At 47.0% G+C, this 14,529-nt stretch overlaps 1 protein-coding gene across 1 annotated transcript in view; it reads left to right on the forward strand.

Moving 5' to 3' along the window:
- The first annotated feature begins 563 nt into the window (after positions 1-563).
- Positions 564-14,529, forward strand: part of LOC138266473 (E3 ubiquitin-protein ligase TRIM39-like) — an 83,836-nt gene continuing 69,870 nt past the window's right edge. Inside the window, exon 1 of the mRNA XM_069215347.1 lies at positions 564-1,832. Within this exon, the coding sequence (XP_069071448.1) occupies positions 1,419-1,832 (414 nt within the window). The 5' untranslated portion in view covers positions 564-1,418. The remainder of the gene's footprint in view (positions 1,833-14,529) is intronic.

The raw sequence follows: 14,529 nt of genomic DNA on the forward strand, positions 1-14,529 counted from the left end.
GCCTGCACTTCTATTTTTCCATTTAAAGCACTGGTAGTGTCTCAGTACCAGTTCCGTCACTGGCACGCAGCACTACAGCGCCTACATTCACAAAGAACTGAAACAGCAGAAACAGCTCATTATAAAATAATCGCTTGTCACATACAAAATACGATCTTTAGAAGTCACTTCACTGTCATAATGTGTCTTAAGAAACTCAAGGGATGTTGTTTCTTCACCCCCGTGATACAACTAGCTCCATCAACGCTTCCAATTAAGCGATTTGCGCAAATGTTCGTCTTTACAGCCACTGTGACGTCTCTACCACAAATGTATTTATCAGTATGAATTATATTTATGTATTTCTAAACGGTTTTATGCCACTTTGGGCCTCTCCATGTCGCCTCTGTTTTAAAAACGTAAATATAATAAGTAACTATAGTTATTCATGGCATTTTCAAACCCATGTTTTGGATTCTGTTGAGGCAAGTGCTAGCCTGTGAATGTGTGTTTCCCCGGATCCTCTGCTCGTGTCTTCTAGAGAAACGAAAGTGAAACTCGAAACCTGGACTAACTCAGTCGCTGCTCTCTTCACTCTCTGTGCCGGGCTCTCAGTCCTCCTGTCTGCCCAGCTCTCTGCCCCGCTATCTCTCCTGCTGTTTGCCCCACACTCTGCCCGGACCTCGACACGCCCGCTGTCTGCCCAGCTCTCTGCTTCTACCTGCCCCGCATTCTGCCCGGAGCTCGACACGTCAGCTGTCTGCCCAGCTCTCTGCCCCGCTCTCTCTCCTGCTGTTCGTCCCACACTCTGCCCGGACCTCGACACGCCCGCTGTCTGCCCAGCTCTCTGCTTCTACCTGCCCCGCATTCTGCCCGGAGCTCGACACGTCAGCTGCCTGCCCAGCTCTCTGCCCCGCTCTCTCTCCTGCTGTTCGTCCCACACTCTGCCCGAAGCTCGACACGTCTGCTGTCTGCCCAGCTCTTTGCTTCTACCTGCCCCGCATTCTGCCCGGAGCTCGACACGTCTGCTGTCTGCCCAGCTCTCTGCCCCGCTCTCTCTCCTGCTGTTTGCCCCACACTCTGCCCGGAGCTCGACACGCCCGCTGTCTGCCCAGCTCTTTGCTTCTACCTGCCCCGCATTCTGCCCGGAGCTCGACACGTCTGCTGTCTGCCCAACTCTTTGCTTTTTTCTGCCCGCTCTCTTTCCAGCTGTTTCTCCGTTCCATGCTCCTGCCTAGGGTGCCCCCTGGCCAGCTCTCTGCCTGGCCCTCTGTTCTCCCTGCCAGGCTCTTGCGCCGGCTCTCTGCCCACTCTCTGGCCCTGTTCTTTGCCCTGCTTAAAAGCCCTGCTCTGTAGTCCTGTCCTCTAACACTGCCCTCTGCCCTGCTCTCTGGTTCTCCCTGCCCCTCTCCATCTCGGTCACAGTTGGACCCTGGGCCATGGCTGAAGCAAACCCGGTGGAGCACCTGATGGAAGAGACAAAGTGCCCCATCTGTCTGGACTACTACACGGACCCGGTGACCACGCAGTGCGGGCACAACTTCTGCCGCCCCTGCCTCACCTCCTGCTGGGCAGGAGCGGCCTCGCACTTCCCCTGCCCCGAGTGTCGGAAGAAATCACTCAAGGGCGCCCTGAGCTCCAACCGGCAGCTGGCCAAGATCGTGCAGATCGCCAGGGAGTTCTCCCAGCAGGCGGCGCAGCGCCAGGTGCGGGGGGAGTGCGCCAGGCACCGGGAGAAGCTGCGGCTCTTCTGCAAGGAGGAGGGGAGGGCCATCTGTGTGGTGTGCAGAGAGTCCAAGGAGCACAGGGCGCACGAGGTGGTGCCCATCGAAGAGGCGGCTCTGGAGTACAAGGTAAAGAGGCCGGTCATCCAGCTCACGGTGTGCGGCGTAGGCCATCCATCCATCCATCCACCCATCCATCCATTCATCCACCCATTAACACACTGCATCTATTCATATATCACATTCATTAACTGGGGGTGGTGGGGACAAGGGTCTCCCAGGATGCCCAGTGTATGAGGAGACTGCAGCCACCAACTCGGGGCAAATCTTCCTTCCCGACATGCAGCAAGTAAATGAGGTAAGTTCAAACTGCGGCGCTGTGGGGGGCAAAGTTGTACCCAAGGTGGCAATGTGGTGCTCTGCTGTGGCGGGGGAGCAGTTCTTTGCTTCTCTATGTATTGTATTGTATTGTAATCGTATTTATATAGCGCTTACTACCCCTGACTAGGCGTCGAAAGGGAGAGCATAGTAGCAGGGTGAGACAAATGCAGGAAAATTTAGTAGGGTTGTGTGGGAGGTCACAGTAGTAGAGTGAGGTTTGGTGAGTTAGATGTGGAAGCGAAGGGAAGAGCTTAGGCAGAGATATTTAGGAGATGAAAGTGGTAGAAGGGATTTGGGATGAGTGAGAGTGAGAATGGAGGATAGTTTGATAGAGACATGAAATAAGAATGATGAGTAGATAAGTGTGATAAGATGAGAGCAGGAATTCATAGATATCTAGTATAACAACCCACCCAGGAGCCATGCAATGATCTACGAACATGCCAAGCACAGAAACAACATATACATACATATATATATATATATATATATATATATATATATATATATATATATATATATATATATATATATATATATATACACACATACACATGATGAAGATCTACACCTAAGGTTGACCACCTATATACATCAAGATGTTTTGTATGAACTTGTTATTTTCAATTATCAACTCACTATCTGAAAACAGTTCTACGAGATAGGTATGCCAGGTTTGATTACAAACAAATATTACCAACACACTGATACAATAGGTCACATTCAAAACGGCCTTCAAACAAAGCCAGTTAGGTAACTTCAGTGTAGCATAGGCCTAAACATTAATACAACTTTAAACTTGTAACAGGAGAATAAATGCGCGTCTTATTTTAATTAATCATTCCATCATCAAGGTACTATCACGATCCCGTCCAGGAATAATCTGGCTGCCTCTGCAAATGTGTAAATAGTCTCTGCATAGTCCACTATTAGGCTTGAAGGCTTCCACCTAATAACTATATTTTCAGGTCTAGCAGTTCTTTTCCAATTGCTTCGATTTTTTTCCCCATCTCTAGTGCCTCTGGGCCCCAAGTCCGAAACAAGCATTGGCAAAGTCAATAGGGCTCGCCTATACAAGAGCTATCAGCTCTGCCAATATGTTTTAGCCACGTTGTACACCAGAGTGGCTGCTGTTCAGCATGGCTAAAAGTTAAGTGGGATACAGAAGTGGAGTAGAGTAGCCTAGAGTTAAGTGGCGTAAAGTACAGTGATACAGAGTATATTGGCGTAGAGTGCATTCGTTTTGAGAATAGTGGTGTAGAGTGCATTGGAGTTCAGTGTAGTGACAGCAGAGTGGCATACAGTGCAGTGGCATACAGTGCAGTGACATACAGTGGGGCAGAGTAGCTTGCAGTGGTGTATAGTAGATTATTTCAGAGTACAGTGAAGGAGTGGTGTAGAGTGCAGTGGTATAGAGCGCAGTTGCATAAAGTGGGGCAGAGTAGAATATAGTGGCATAGAGTACAGTTACATAGAGCGCACTCGTATAAAGTGGTGTTGAGTGCAGAGGTGCAGAGTAGAGTCACGTTGAGTAGAGTGGCATAGACTGCAGTGACAGTAAATTGCTTTAGAGTAGAGTGGAGTGGTACAGGGTACAATGGAGTGGCACAAAGCGTATTAGAGTGACACAGAGTAGATTGTGTCAGATTACCATGAAGTGGTGCAAGGGAGAGTGGAGTGCAGTGTCACAGAGTAGTGGCGTAGAGTGCAATGGTAAGAGTGCAGTATTGCAGAGTAGAGCAGCATACACTGGAGTGGCCTCGAGTAGAGTGGCATTGAGTTCAGTGGTGGAGAGTGCAGTCTTGCAAAGTAGAATACAGCGCAGTGGCGTACAGCAGAGTGGCAGAGAGTGATGCAGAGAGCAGTGGCGTAGAGTATAGTGGTGAAGGTCCACTGTTACAGACACCTATGAATCCTATCAAGGTGAATGATTTTATAACATTGCCCTAAATTATGAATTGCTTTTGCCTCACTTAAGAGAGGACTATCCCTGTTTCTAGGACCTGGATATGGTTCGGAAGAAAGGGAAACTGTTGCGGAGGGACTCATAGTTCTTAATATTCCCTCCCATGAACAGCTCCAGTGGAAAGAAGAGAACTAGAACCATTGAAGGCTCTCTTTGGCTTCAAGAGGGAATGGTCTTCCCAGCTAAAGTAAGAGTATCATTCAGTGACAAACACTTTCATTTTTGGGACCCAGAAAAGGATTGCTGAAGGAGCATCAGACAGGTGATGAAGAACACTGAGGATAAGGAGAAGCAGGCCAAGGAAGTTTGGCGGGGTGGACGGGAGGTGGCTTTTATAAGCCAGTTTCTTCAAAGCAGAGTCAATTCCCTATGCGTTGATGCATTAGTTGTAAAGATTATGACATGAATGGTTTGTATTTACAACTGGGCAGGTGCTCTTAATAGCTGAAAAGGGGGTGGGGGCTGATGTAGAGATTGTGTTTCTTCCATAATCGAAGCCATATCCCACAGAAACTGAACACATGGGATGTATTTTGTTAATTGCTCATGTTATATTGGTTTACATCTTGCTACCACATTTCTTAAGTTCTGAAGAATGGTTGACAACTGGTACTACTAATGGTAGTCACCTACACAACCTAGGAAGGAGGAAAGAGTGAATATTCCTTAGTACTAGTTCTGAGAAAAGTGAAAGACTCAAGCAGAAGAATGGTGGGGGTGGAAGTACCACAAACAAGCCTGAACTTCACAAATGACACACATATCAGTTGCAATAAGTGCCTGGACTAGCTTTTGCTCAGTCTAGTGAATAGGTCTCAGGGAGAAGGCTGTAACCTCAGAGAGCTTGAAGTGGAACAAACCTTAGAAGAGGATATAGTCAGCTCTATTTCATAGCAGACTTGATCCTGGATCTCATATCAAACATCAACAAGAAAATACACTAGGCTCTTGCCGGAGAAGAACCCTTATACAATCCACCTGCATTGTTTGCAGTGAACAGATAAAAGACAGCTTTACAAAAAAATGTGAAAGCTGCAACTTAAACACCCATGTTATCAATTTAACATTGTCTCCTAAATGTAAAGTGGTTTAAGGAGTAACATGAACAAACACTGTCACTTTTACTTTTATCTAGAGATCACAGAAAGAAGTGAGGCCACAAACATGTTACGCACCGTCATACTCCTACTTAGCATCTTGACATCAAAGCATATGTGAACTGGCAGGAACAGGTTGAGAGAGATATGTATTTCCTGAACTGAATACCAGTGGAATGTCAGTGGACTTTATCTGTCCCATTTACTATACTGAGAAGTTAAACTCTGCTCAACTTCAAACCTATATTGGCAGGATATTTAAGGTAGAGAAAGAGACAACCTATGGTCATGGAATTCTGATGCAGCGCCAGCACACTAAGCTCCCTACAAAAGATAAATTCTACTTATCCAGTTGTGCCACAAATAATGAAAATATCTGCACGGAATTCCAAAGTAGTTAATGGTTTGTGTATCACGTTCTTTTTATAGCTATACAGTTAAGTACTGGGAGCAGCTATGTACTTCCTACATATTGGGTAATTTTGAATACCCCGGAGCTAAAATCAGCTCCTTTAAATTGCTGTATTTGTGGTGAACGTCAGCAAAATATATATATATATATATATATATTTTTTTAGGGTTCCTTTCTATCCAAAACCTATTGGTGGCCTTTTGTATATTTTTGACCCACATCGTGAAAATACTTGAGAGTTTTATAAAGCTATTATAACAGAGTTATTTACCAGGATACACAGGTCGTGACGTTATGGTGAAAGTGTGGCACTGCCACTGATATAACACTTCTCGACCAGAAGAAGCCAAGACACGCACTCTGCCCAACAGGCAGTCAGATGCCCTCATTATGCAGCTTCTGTCTTGCCGCGCGGCGCTGGTGAGCCTCGGGCCGTATGTGCGTGTTTGTCACGGAGCAGGAGAGGGCATGAGTGATAAGGTGAGTCTCCTGGGACCCGCTTGGAGAGCAACGACTGTTTGCGGTGCGGCAGATTTGGTCCCGGCCATCTCCCTTTTCTACCAGCCGGAGGTCTGCGATGCCTTTCTCCAGTCAGGGATGTGTTCATGGGTTACCGTGCAACTAGCTGCTCTAATTCCTACGGGGGGAGGGGCGTTCTCTCTGCAAGGTGGAGGTTTTGTTTATTGTTAAAAGTTATGTCTGCTGGCCTGCTGATTTGATGTGTATTTCTGCAGGTTTATTTGTTTGAGTTTTGTTATTATTACCGGTGCTCTTCTTTGATTGCTCCGTGACACTCGGTATAATGTTTACAGCAGGAACCAGCATGTGCGGGAAGAGCCACTCTGTCCGAGAGGTTTAGGTCTTTAGACTCTTCCTCCGTCGGTTGTGGGCGTGACTCCTGGTGTTTCACTGGTTATGTGTGAGATTGGTTATTTCTTCTGGTGTAGTTTCCTCCAGCTGGGGTGGGCGCGTATGGGTTGGCGGGGGTATGGTGTCTCCTCCGCACCCAGCTGATGGCTTCGTGGTTCTGTATGACATGTACAATTTACAACAGCTTGTCAGGGCTGTGTATAGTCGTTTGAAGTTTTTACTGGCCACGGGTTCATTTTGGTGGCGCATTCTTCCATGTTTCTTACAAATGCTATTTTCATTGTGGTATCCTCTAGAGGCTGTTCTAAACAATCATATCAACATACTAAAATATTTGTGGCATGGAAACTTGCCATATAATGCTTTGCAGGGCATTACTTTTACATTTTTTTTTACTCATAACTCAGCCTGTAGTGGTCCTAGTACAATGGGACCACACTCAAAACATTAACCGCAATGTGCTCTTTCTGTCTACATCATTTGTGGGTCCCCACACTATGTTAGTAGGACACCAAAATAACACCCCTCCCACCACTGCTGGAACTTTTGTTTTACAGCTGGGAGAAGTTATGTTTTATGGGCCTTGTTTGTAATATCGTTGCACTAGACCTGCTAGCCTTGAAAATGTGTAATGCACAATGCCCTCTAGGGGCTACATACACAGATACACTGCCTTACTTTCTCACAATCTTTTTCATGTGGTTATGCTCTCTAAGGGCTGGCTGTATGGTTACAGGACCATGTTTCTTCCATGCTATTTTTATTGTGGTGTTCTCTAGGGGCTGTTCTGAGCATTCCAGTCAACAATCTATAACATTTGCGGCACAAAAACTCACTCCATAATGCTTTACAGGGCATTACTTTTAACTCAGCCTGTGGTGGTCCTCGGCAATGGGACCACCCTCAAAACGTTATTTCTGTCTACATCATCTATGGGTCCCCACACTAGGTAAGTGGGGACCCCAAAATATTATTCCCTCCTACCATTAAGTGTCTTATAAGCTTTCTTATGGCTACAACTTTGGTTTTACAGCTGGGAGAAGTTTTGTTTTAAAGGCCTTGTTTGTGTAATGCAGTAGGCCTGTTAGCCCTAAAAATGCCTTCTAGGGGCCAAGTATAGGGTTACACTGCATTACTTTCTCCCTTTGTTTACATGGAGTTATGCCCTCTATGGGCTAAAAATACGATTACAAGACCACGGGCCAGATGTATCAAAGAGTTTTACCCATTCTGTGTCTATGGGAAAATGTTCTTACATATGGCCCCATGTTTCTTACAAACAATATTTTTGTTACTGTACCCTCTAGGGGCCGTTTTGAGCATTACAGTCCAATTTCAAAAGTTTATTTTTGATAAAAAGGTTTATATAATAATTGTATATGTTTTAATAATCTCTTCTTTTTACAAATATGACCATGATTCAGGCCAATTTATCATCCTTATTACACAATGACTGTGTTTGATCACTCTTGATATGTTTGGGTGACCTTTCTAGTTTAGTTCCCTGTGGCTGTCTTGTGCCTTTTTTTGGGGGGGGGGGATTGAACTGTGTTAGCCAGCCAGTAACTCTGATGGTGGGGTGGTGAAAGTGATATTCTATTTGAATTAGAATGGCAGATTCAAATTAGAATGTCACCCAGTGCTGTCCGTGGTGGCTTCTTTTTCCTTTCTGTGGGTGGCTGTCGTGGATAGCTCTGTGTTGGCGGTCATTAATTGCTCCTTGCGAGGTTGGACCCCTTTTGCCCCCTCGAGGGGGGGGGGTGGGGGGGAGCAGTAGGGGTGTTGAACAATTTCTTATGAACGTACGTTGTTCACACCAGTTGTAGACCCCTGCACCTCCCCTCACCCAGACTCTATCCGGGTGTGCTGCTACTTATATCAGTCAATGTGCATCCTAAGTGACCTGTTGCTCAGAGATGATGTGCGCCTTGTGTGCTATTACACCCGCACTACCTACATTCTGGTAACTGTAGCCCTGCTCTTCGATGGCCTTGATTCAGCCAGCTTCAGCCGTCGGTCACAGACATCACTGCATACAGCACTTGACAATACCCAAAGCATAAGAGAAATGAATTGCTGCATGTGAGCTGCTATGTATATATATTTACTTTGAAGCCGGTTTTCCACTTGCTGTTCTAGTACTGTTAGGGCTGTCTTCTTAGCAGTCATACCTATTGATCTGTCTTACCCACATGCCGGATCCGCCAATTTGGCCCAACAGAGTGACCATCACCTTGCAAGGAGTATAATGAGGCGCGCTAGGCAACTCCACTGTCTCCACACATAAACCCCAATTCACCTCAACCTTCACCCTCCGTTCATCTCTGCTACTGGCCCTTTATGGCTGTGCTGGCCTGATGTGAATGTATAGATTGCTCACTAGAACTAAACTTTAATGAGCCAACTAGCTGGACTAACCACTAACCTTGGGTACCAGAGTAGCGTGCTACTCATCGTAAAGCTCTTCAATGCCTCGCCAGGGGTAATAAGCACTATATAATTACAATCACAACATCACTATTCCATCCAGCCATCACTCAGCCATTCATTTAGCACCTTGTTCCATTCTTTGACTCATCAACTTGCTGCATCCATTCATCCATCACTTTATTCTATCCATCTTCCCATTCATTCACCACCTTACTCCATTTGTCCACCCATTATGGTAGTGCCTCCATTCACCCCTCACCTTAATCCATCTCTCCATCTATGTTCATTCATTCATCACCCTGTTCTATTCATCCACCTGCCCTGCTGCTTCCATACATTCATTAACTTATTCATTCATTCATCCGTTGTCCATTTATTCATCACCTTTTCACACATGTTCATTACTTTACCACATATAATGCTAGATGTTCAGAGGGTTTCAGCATTCACAAACCCTCCGAACCGGTAAATCAGAGGGGTTGCAAAAGCTAAAACCCCTTTTCTTATGTATTAAACTCATTTAGCGATTCGGAAAAGTGTCTCCGAATAGCTAAATTCTTCAGAAAAGGACACAGACTTGTTAATTTGGAAGGGACATGTTTTAGGTGTCCCATCCAAACACCAAATTGGTATGTGATGTATCATTGTTTTGTGACAATCTGGTCACAAAACATTGATATTTTGTCAACACCTCGAAGGAGGTGGTAACCCATTTGCAAAAGGGAAAGGTTCCCTTTGTGAATGTAAATCAATGTTTGTTTAAGAGGAAATAGTGGTCCATGGCACCACTTTTCTTCTCTTAAGCAAACAGAAAACATGAACTTTTCTTTTTAAACACAATCCCTTTCCCTTTAAGCAAAATGGATGGGCTGTGTTGGAAAACGGCCCTCTCTGACGTGTCACCCCAAACGTTTTGCCTTCCTTGTAGGAGGCTGGCTCAGTTTATGGTGTACACCAATGGTGTGGCGCCCTATATTGATTCCAGGCAGCCCTTAGTGATAGTGAATAGGTGTCCTTATAGCAGAATCTCTCTAGGGGTAGCTGAGGCGAGCAGCTGAAGTTTATCCAGGAGGAATGTAAAGCACTTGCAATAGCACAGTAGTCAGACAGTAACTCACTCACAAGAAAGAACCACACAAGTGTTGTAAAAATAAAGGATTCTTTATTACAGCACTACTACTAAACTAGCATTGGTATATCTCCCTTGGAGATAACTACACACAATATATGCACAAAATAACAATCAGAAATGTCATAAAATATACAGGGCCCTATGGGTGGGCCAAACCATATAATAAAAAAGTGGAATGTGAAACAGTGACCCCAACCAAGGTAAGTGTGGTAGTTAGCTAGGGGCTGGGTGAAGTTAGAAACAACATAGGTAAATACAGTAGGTGACCCGGCAACCAGGAGTAAGGTAGTTACCCACCTAGTTGTCTCATGGACTAACACAGAGAGGAGTGGTTGGAGTTTGTGGAATTCAGGACCCTTTCCAGTGGAACCCGAGAAAACCAGCAGACAAGAGGGTGGATGGAGAGTGTCCCTACCTCAGGATACCCAGGAGACAGGAGTACACTGGAGAGCCGGATGCAGAGGGAAGAAGGGACTCTCTGAAGGCTGTGGATGCCTTGGATTGTCCAGCTGCTGTCACTACCCGTGGACCAGGTCAGTGGAAGCCATGGACAGATTGCAGATGTGGAGGTCCTGCAAAGGAAGGGGACAGGGTCCAGCACCCTTGGAGGTTCCCAGGTGGTGTTGGTGGCAATGCCCACCCTCCTGGAGCTGAAGTTCCTGCAAGTAACTGGAAGAAGAAGTCCAACTGCGGGGTTCAGGAGCTGCAGAAGATACCAGGAGTCACCTCAGAGCTGTCCCTCGATGGTCACCGGATTGCAGGAGGGTCAGTGGCCAGCCAGGTCATCAACAAGCACTGGCAAATGCAAACATGAGCTGAAGAAGAGTTTGCAAAGGTTTGGGGTCCACCAAGGTCCAGGAGACTCTACCCAGGAGGCCAAAGAAAGGCCAGGAGAAGGTGATGGAGCCCCCACGAGTGACCCACATGCGAGGGACACAGGGAGTCTTTAGGAGGCCTCACCAGCACAAAAAAACAGAAGTCCCACGACACAGTCGCTGCAGGACAGCGGCTGATTTTCACATTGTTGAGTGCTAGAGGCTGGGGCTTCTTGGTGCATGAAGATCTCACGGAGGAAGAGTCAACAAGCCTTGGTAAATTCAACAATTGTGGTGCACAGGGCTTTCAGTATAGTGGCAGGAGCAGGGGTCCACAGTCTCCCAAGTTGGTTAGAAGACAAGCAGGACCCAGTGGAGGCCACAGAGACTGTGTTGCAGGATCTTTAGATGCCTATTGACAGCAGACCCCACCAGTCGGTCGACGTTGTCTTGGGGTGCCTGCAGATGCAGGGGAGTGACTGCTTTACTCCCAGGGAGATTCCTTCGTGCTTCCTGGTGCAAACAGAGTCCTTGTGACCCTGCAGGATGCAGTGCCTTGGATGTTGCAGAATTGTTGCAGGAACCGAGGAAAAAATGTTGCAATGGGAGTCTTCCCACCAGGAGCATACTTGTTTGGTTCCAATGAAGACCAGCAGCGGGTCCAGAGGCCAGGAGCAGAAGATGTCTTACAAAGAGTTCATTGGAGAGTCTTGCTCAAAGAATCCGAGGACCCACCCACGAGGAAGCCCTTAAGTAATCCTAAAAGGGAGTTGGTCACTCTCTGCAGTGACCCACCTATCAGAGAGGGTCAGGGACATCATCCACCTGGCCTAACCAGTCAGACGCTCCCAGGGGCCTCTGCACATCTTATTTCCAAAATGGCAGAATCACATGGAAGAGCTTTGTGCACCTCCCCAGGGGAGGAGCTGGACAGGGGTGTGCTCACTCCCCTGTCCTTTGTGTAGTTTCACGCCAGAGTGGGAATCAGGGGTTCCTGAACTGGTGCAAACCGGATTATGCACGGAGGACACCAAATGTGCCTTTCAAAGCAGTCTGTTGGCACTCAGAGCTCACCCCATCCCAGCCTTTAGACACCTAATTCACAGGGAGAGGTGGTCACACCTCTCCCTTGCAGGAAATCCTTTGTTCTGCCCCTCTGTCCCAAGCCTAGCTCACCAGCAGGAGGGCAGAATAGTGTCTGGGGCCAGCAGCAGTGCGTGCTGGCAGCTAAACCCCATAAGGCTGCAAAGGCAGAACTGGGGGATCCTCTACGGAACCCCCAGAGTACATGGTATTATGCAGCTAACACTGGAATCAGTGTAGTTGCATGATTCCAACATGTTTGATACCAAACATGCCTAGGTTCGGAGAAGCCATTATGTAGTTGGACCACTTGTGTTGACCAGTGTCCACAGCATACTTTAAGATGGCTCACTGCATTTACAGAGTCCAGGACTTGGCCTGGTGTCTGTAGGGGCACCCTGCTTATGCAGGGGTACCCTCACACTTGGACACATGCACCCTACCCTTGGGCTGAAGGGCCTACCAGAGGGATGACTTATAATGTTTAAGTGCAGTGGTCAGGTTTAGTGGTGAAAGGGTGCATGCACCATTTCACGCAGGCTGCAATGGCAGGCCTGCACTCACTGTTTGCATGAGCTCCCATGGGTGGCATAATACATGCTGCAGCCCATGGGGGACCTCTGGTGTACCAGTGCCCTTGGTACCTAGGTAACGTATACTAGGGACTTACATGGGTGCAGCAGTTTGCCAAATGTGGGAGAAATACCAGCAACTAAATTTAGGGGACAGAGCACAGTCACTGGTGTCCTGGGTAGCAGGATCCCAGTGAACTACAGTCCAAATACACTGACATCAGGCAAAAAGTGGGGGGCAACTATGCACTTTCCCACATTCCTTCTCCTCTTTCTGACCTAATTTTTGTTGGCTTTTGGACTCTTTTCCACTGCTAACCACTGCTAAGGTCCATGTGCTGTCTCCATAAAACTTGGTAACATTGGCTCTTACCCAACTGGCATATTTAATTTACTTGTAAGTCCCTAGTAAAGTGCACTACATGTGCCAGGGCCTGTAAAGTAAATGTTACTAGTGGGCCTGCAGGACTGATTTTGCCACCCACATAAGTAGCCTCTTAACCATGTCTCAGGCTCGTCATTGCAGTTTCATTGCCAATTTGACTCAGAATTTAAAACTACTTGCCAAGCCTTAAACTCTCCTTTTATTACATATAAGTCACCACTAAGGTAGGCCCTAGGTAGCCCATAGGCCAGGGTGCTATGTAAGTAAAAGGCAGGACATGTACTTGTAAGTTTTACATGTCCTGGTAGTGAAAAACACCCGCCATCATTTTTTCACTATTGTGGAGTCTGCTCCTGTCATAGGCCAGCAATGGGAATTGCCTTATATACCTTTAAGTGCTAACTTCTAATCTGAGTCACAAAGATCTGAGTTTAATTCATTGTTTTTTTTTGCACACCACGTTGCCCCAGTTTGGACCCAGCCATTTGCAGGGAGGACGTGGCCTGGCAGTTCAGGCTGGACTGTTCCTATGGGGAGCAGGGTCAAGACTGATTTGCATATGACTGGGTCCAAACTGGGGTGGCATGGTGAGCAAAGGAACAATGGATTTAACCCAGATCTGTGACTGGGGGTGAGTATTTGAAAAGTTTCAGCATTCTGTCCATCATCCTGTGTTGCTATGTGCACCCTAAGTGGACAGGGTATGGCCAGATGCAGGTCCCTTGCGCACTGTGACACTGGATTCAGGCTAGCCTGGTTAATGAGGGGTGATACCCCGAAACCGGTCCCAGGATGCTTGTTTCCAGTCCAGGGAGGGCCTGGCCTGGCAGTTCAGGCTGGACTGTCCCTTTGGGGAGCAGGGTCAGGACTGATTTGCATATGGCTGGGTGCAAACTGGGGTGACATGGTGAGCAAAAGATCTGTGATTGGGTGTGAGTGTTTGAAAAGTGTCAGCACTTTATCCATCATCTTATTGTATTACATTTAGAAAGTAGGCATTTCTATGCACTTACTGCTCTATGTCCCTTACAGCCTGTCTCCAATCCATGTCTGGTCTGTGCTGGTTGACACCCCCCCTTGTGTGCACAGGACACTCAGCCGCATCTGCATCCATCTGCATACTGATGGGTCTTCCTGAGCAGGGAAGGTGGAAAGGCTCCCAGACTTCAAAAGCTAGTGTTCTGACCCCACACGACCAACTGATAACCCCCCACAGAGCTCCTGATAGACAGAACTGGGTTGAAAGGGGGACTGGTGCACTTCAAAACCACTCTTTGAAATTTCCCCCACTTGAAAGCACATTTGGGTATTTATATACATATTGGATCTGTGACCCCCTGAAAGCAGACACTTCTGGGTCTACAGCTGGACTGTATCAGAAGAACTGTGGTGCTGCCCAAAGTAATCATCTGGACTGCTCTTCTGGAAGAACTGATCTCCTGCTTGTTGCCCTGTTGCTCCCTGACGCTGCTGGAAGGACTTTGCCTTCCCTCCACAAGTGATCTCCAAGGGCTTTTCAGTTTGCCTCATGTTAAGAAGTCCCAGGGCCATCAAAGACTTCACCTAAAGGAGAAAATCAATTGCGCTGGAAAAATCAACGTAAAGTCTGCGTGATCAACGCAGTGGCTGTCTTGTGGCTAAATGTAGGAAAAGGCCACTGTTGGCATGGTCACCCCCCACTTT

This window comes from Pleurodeles waltl, chromosome 1_1, assembly GCF_031143425.1.
Source record: "Pleurodeles waltl isolate 20211129_DDA chromosome 1_1, aPleWal1.hap1.20221129, whole genome shotgun sequence".
NCBI lineage: Eukaryota > Metazoa > Chordata > Amphibia > Caudata > Salamandridae > Pleurodeles > Pleurodeles waltl.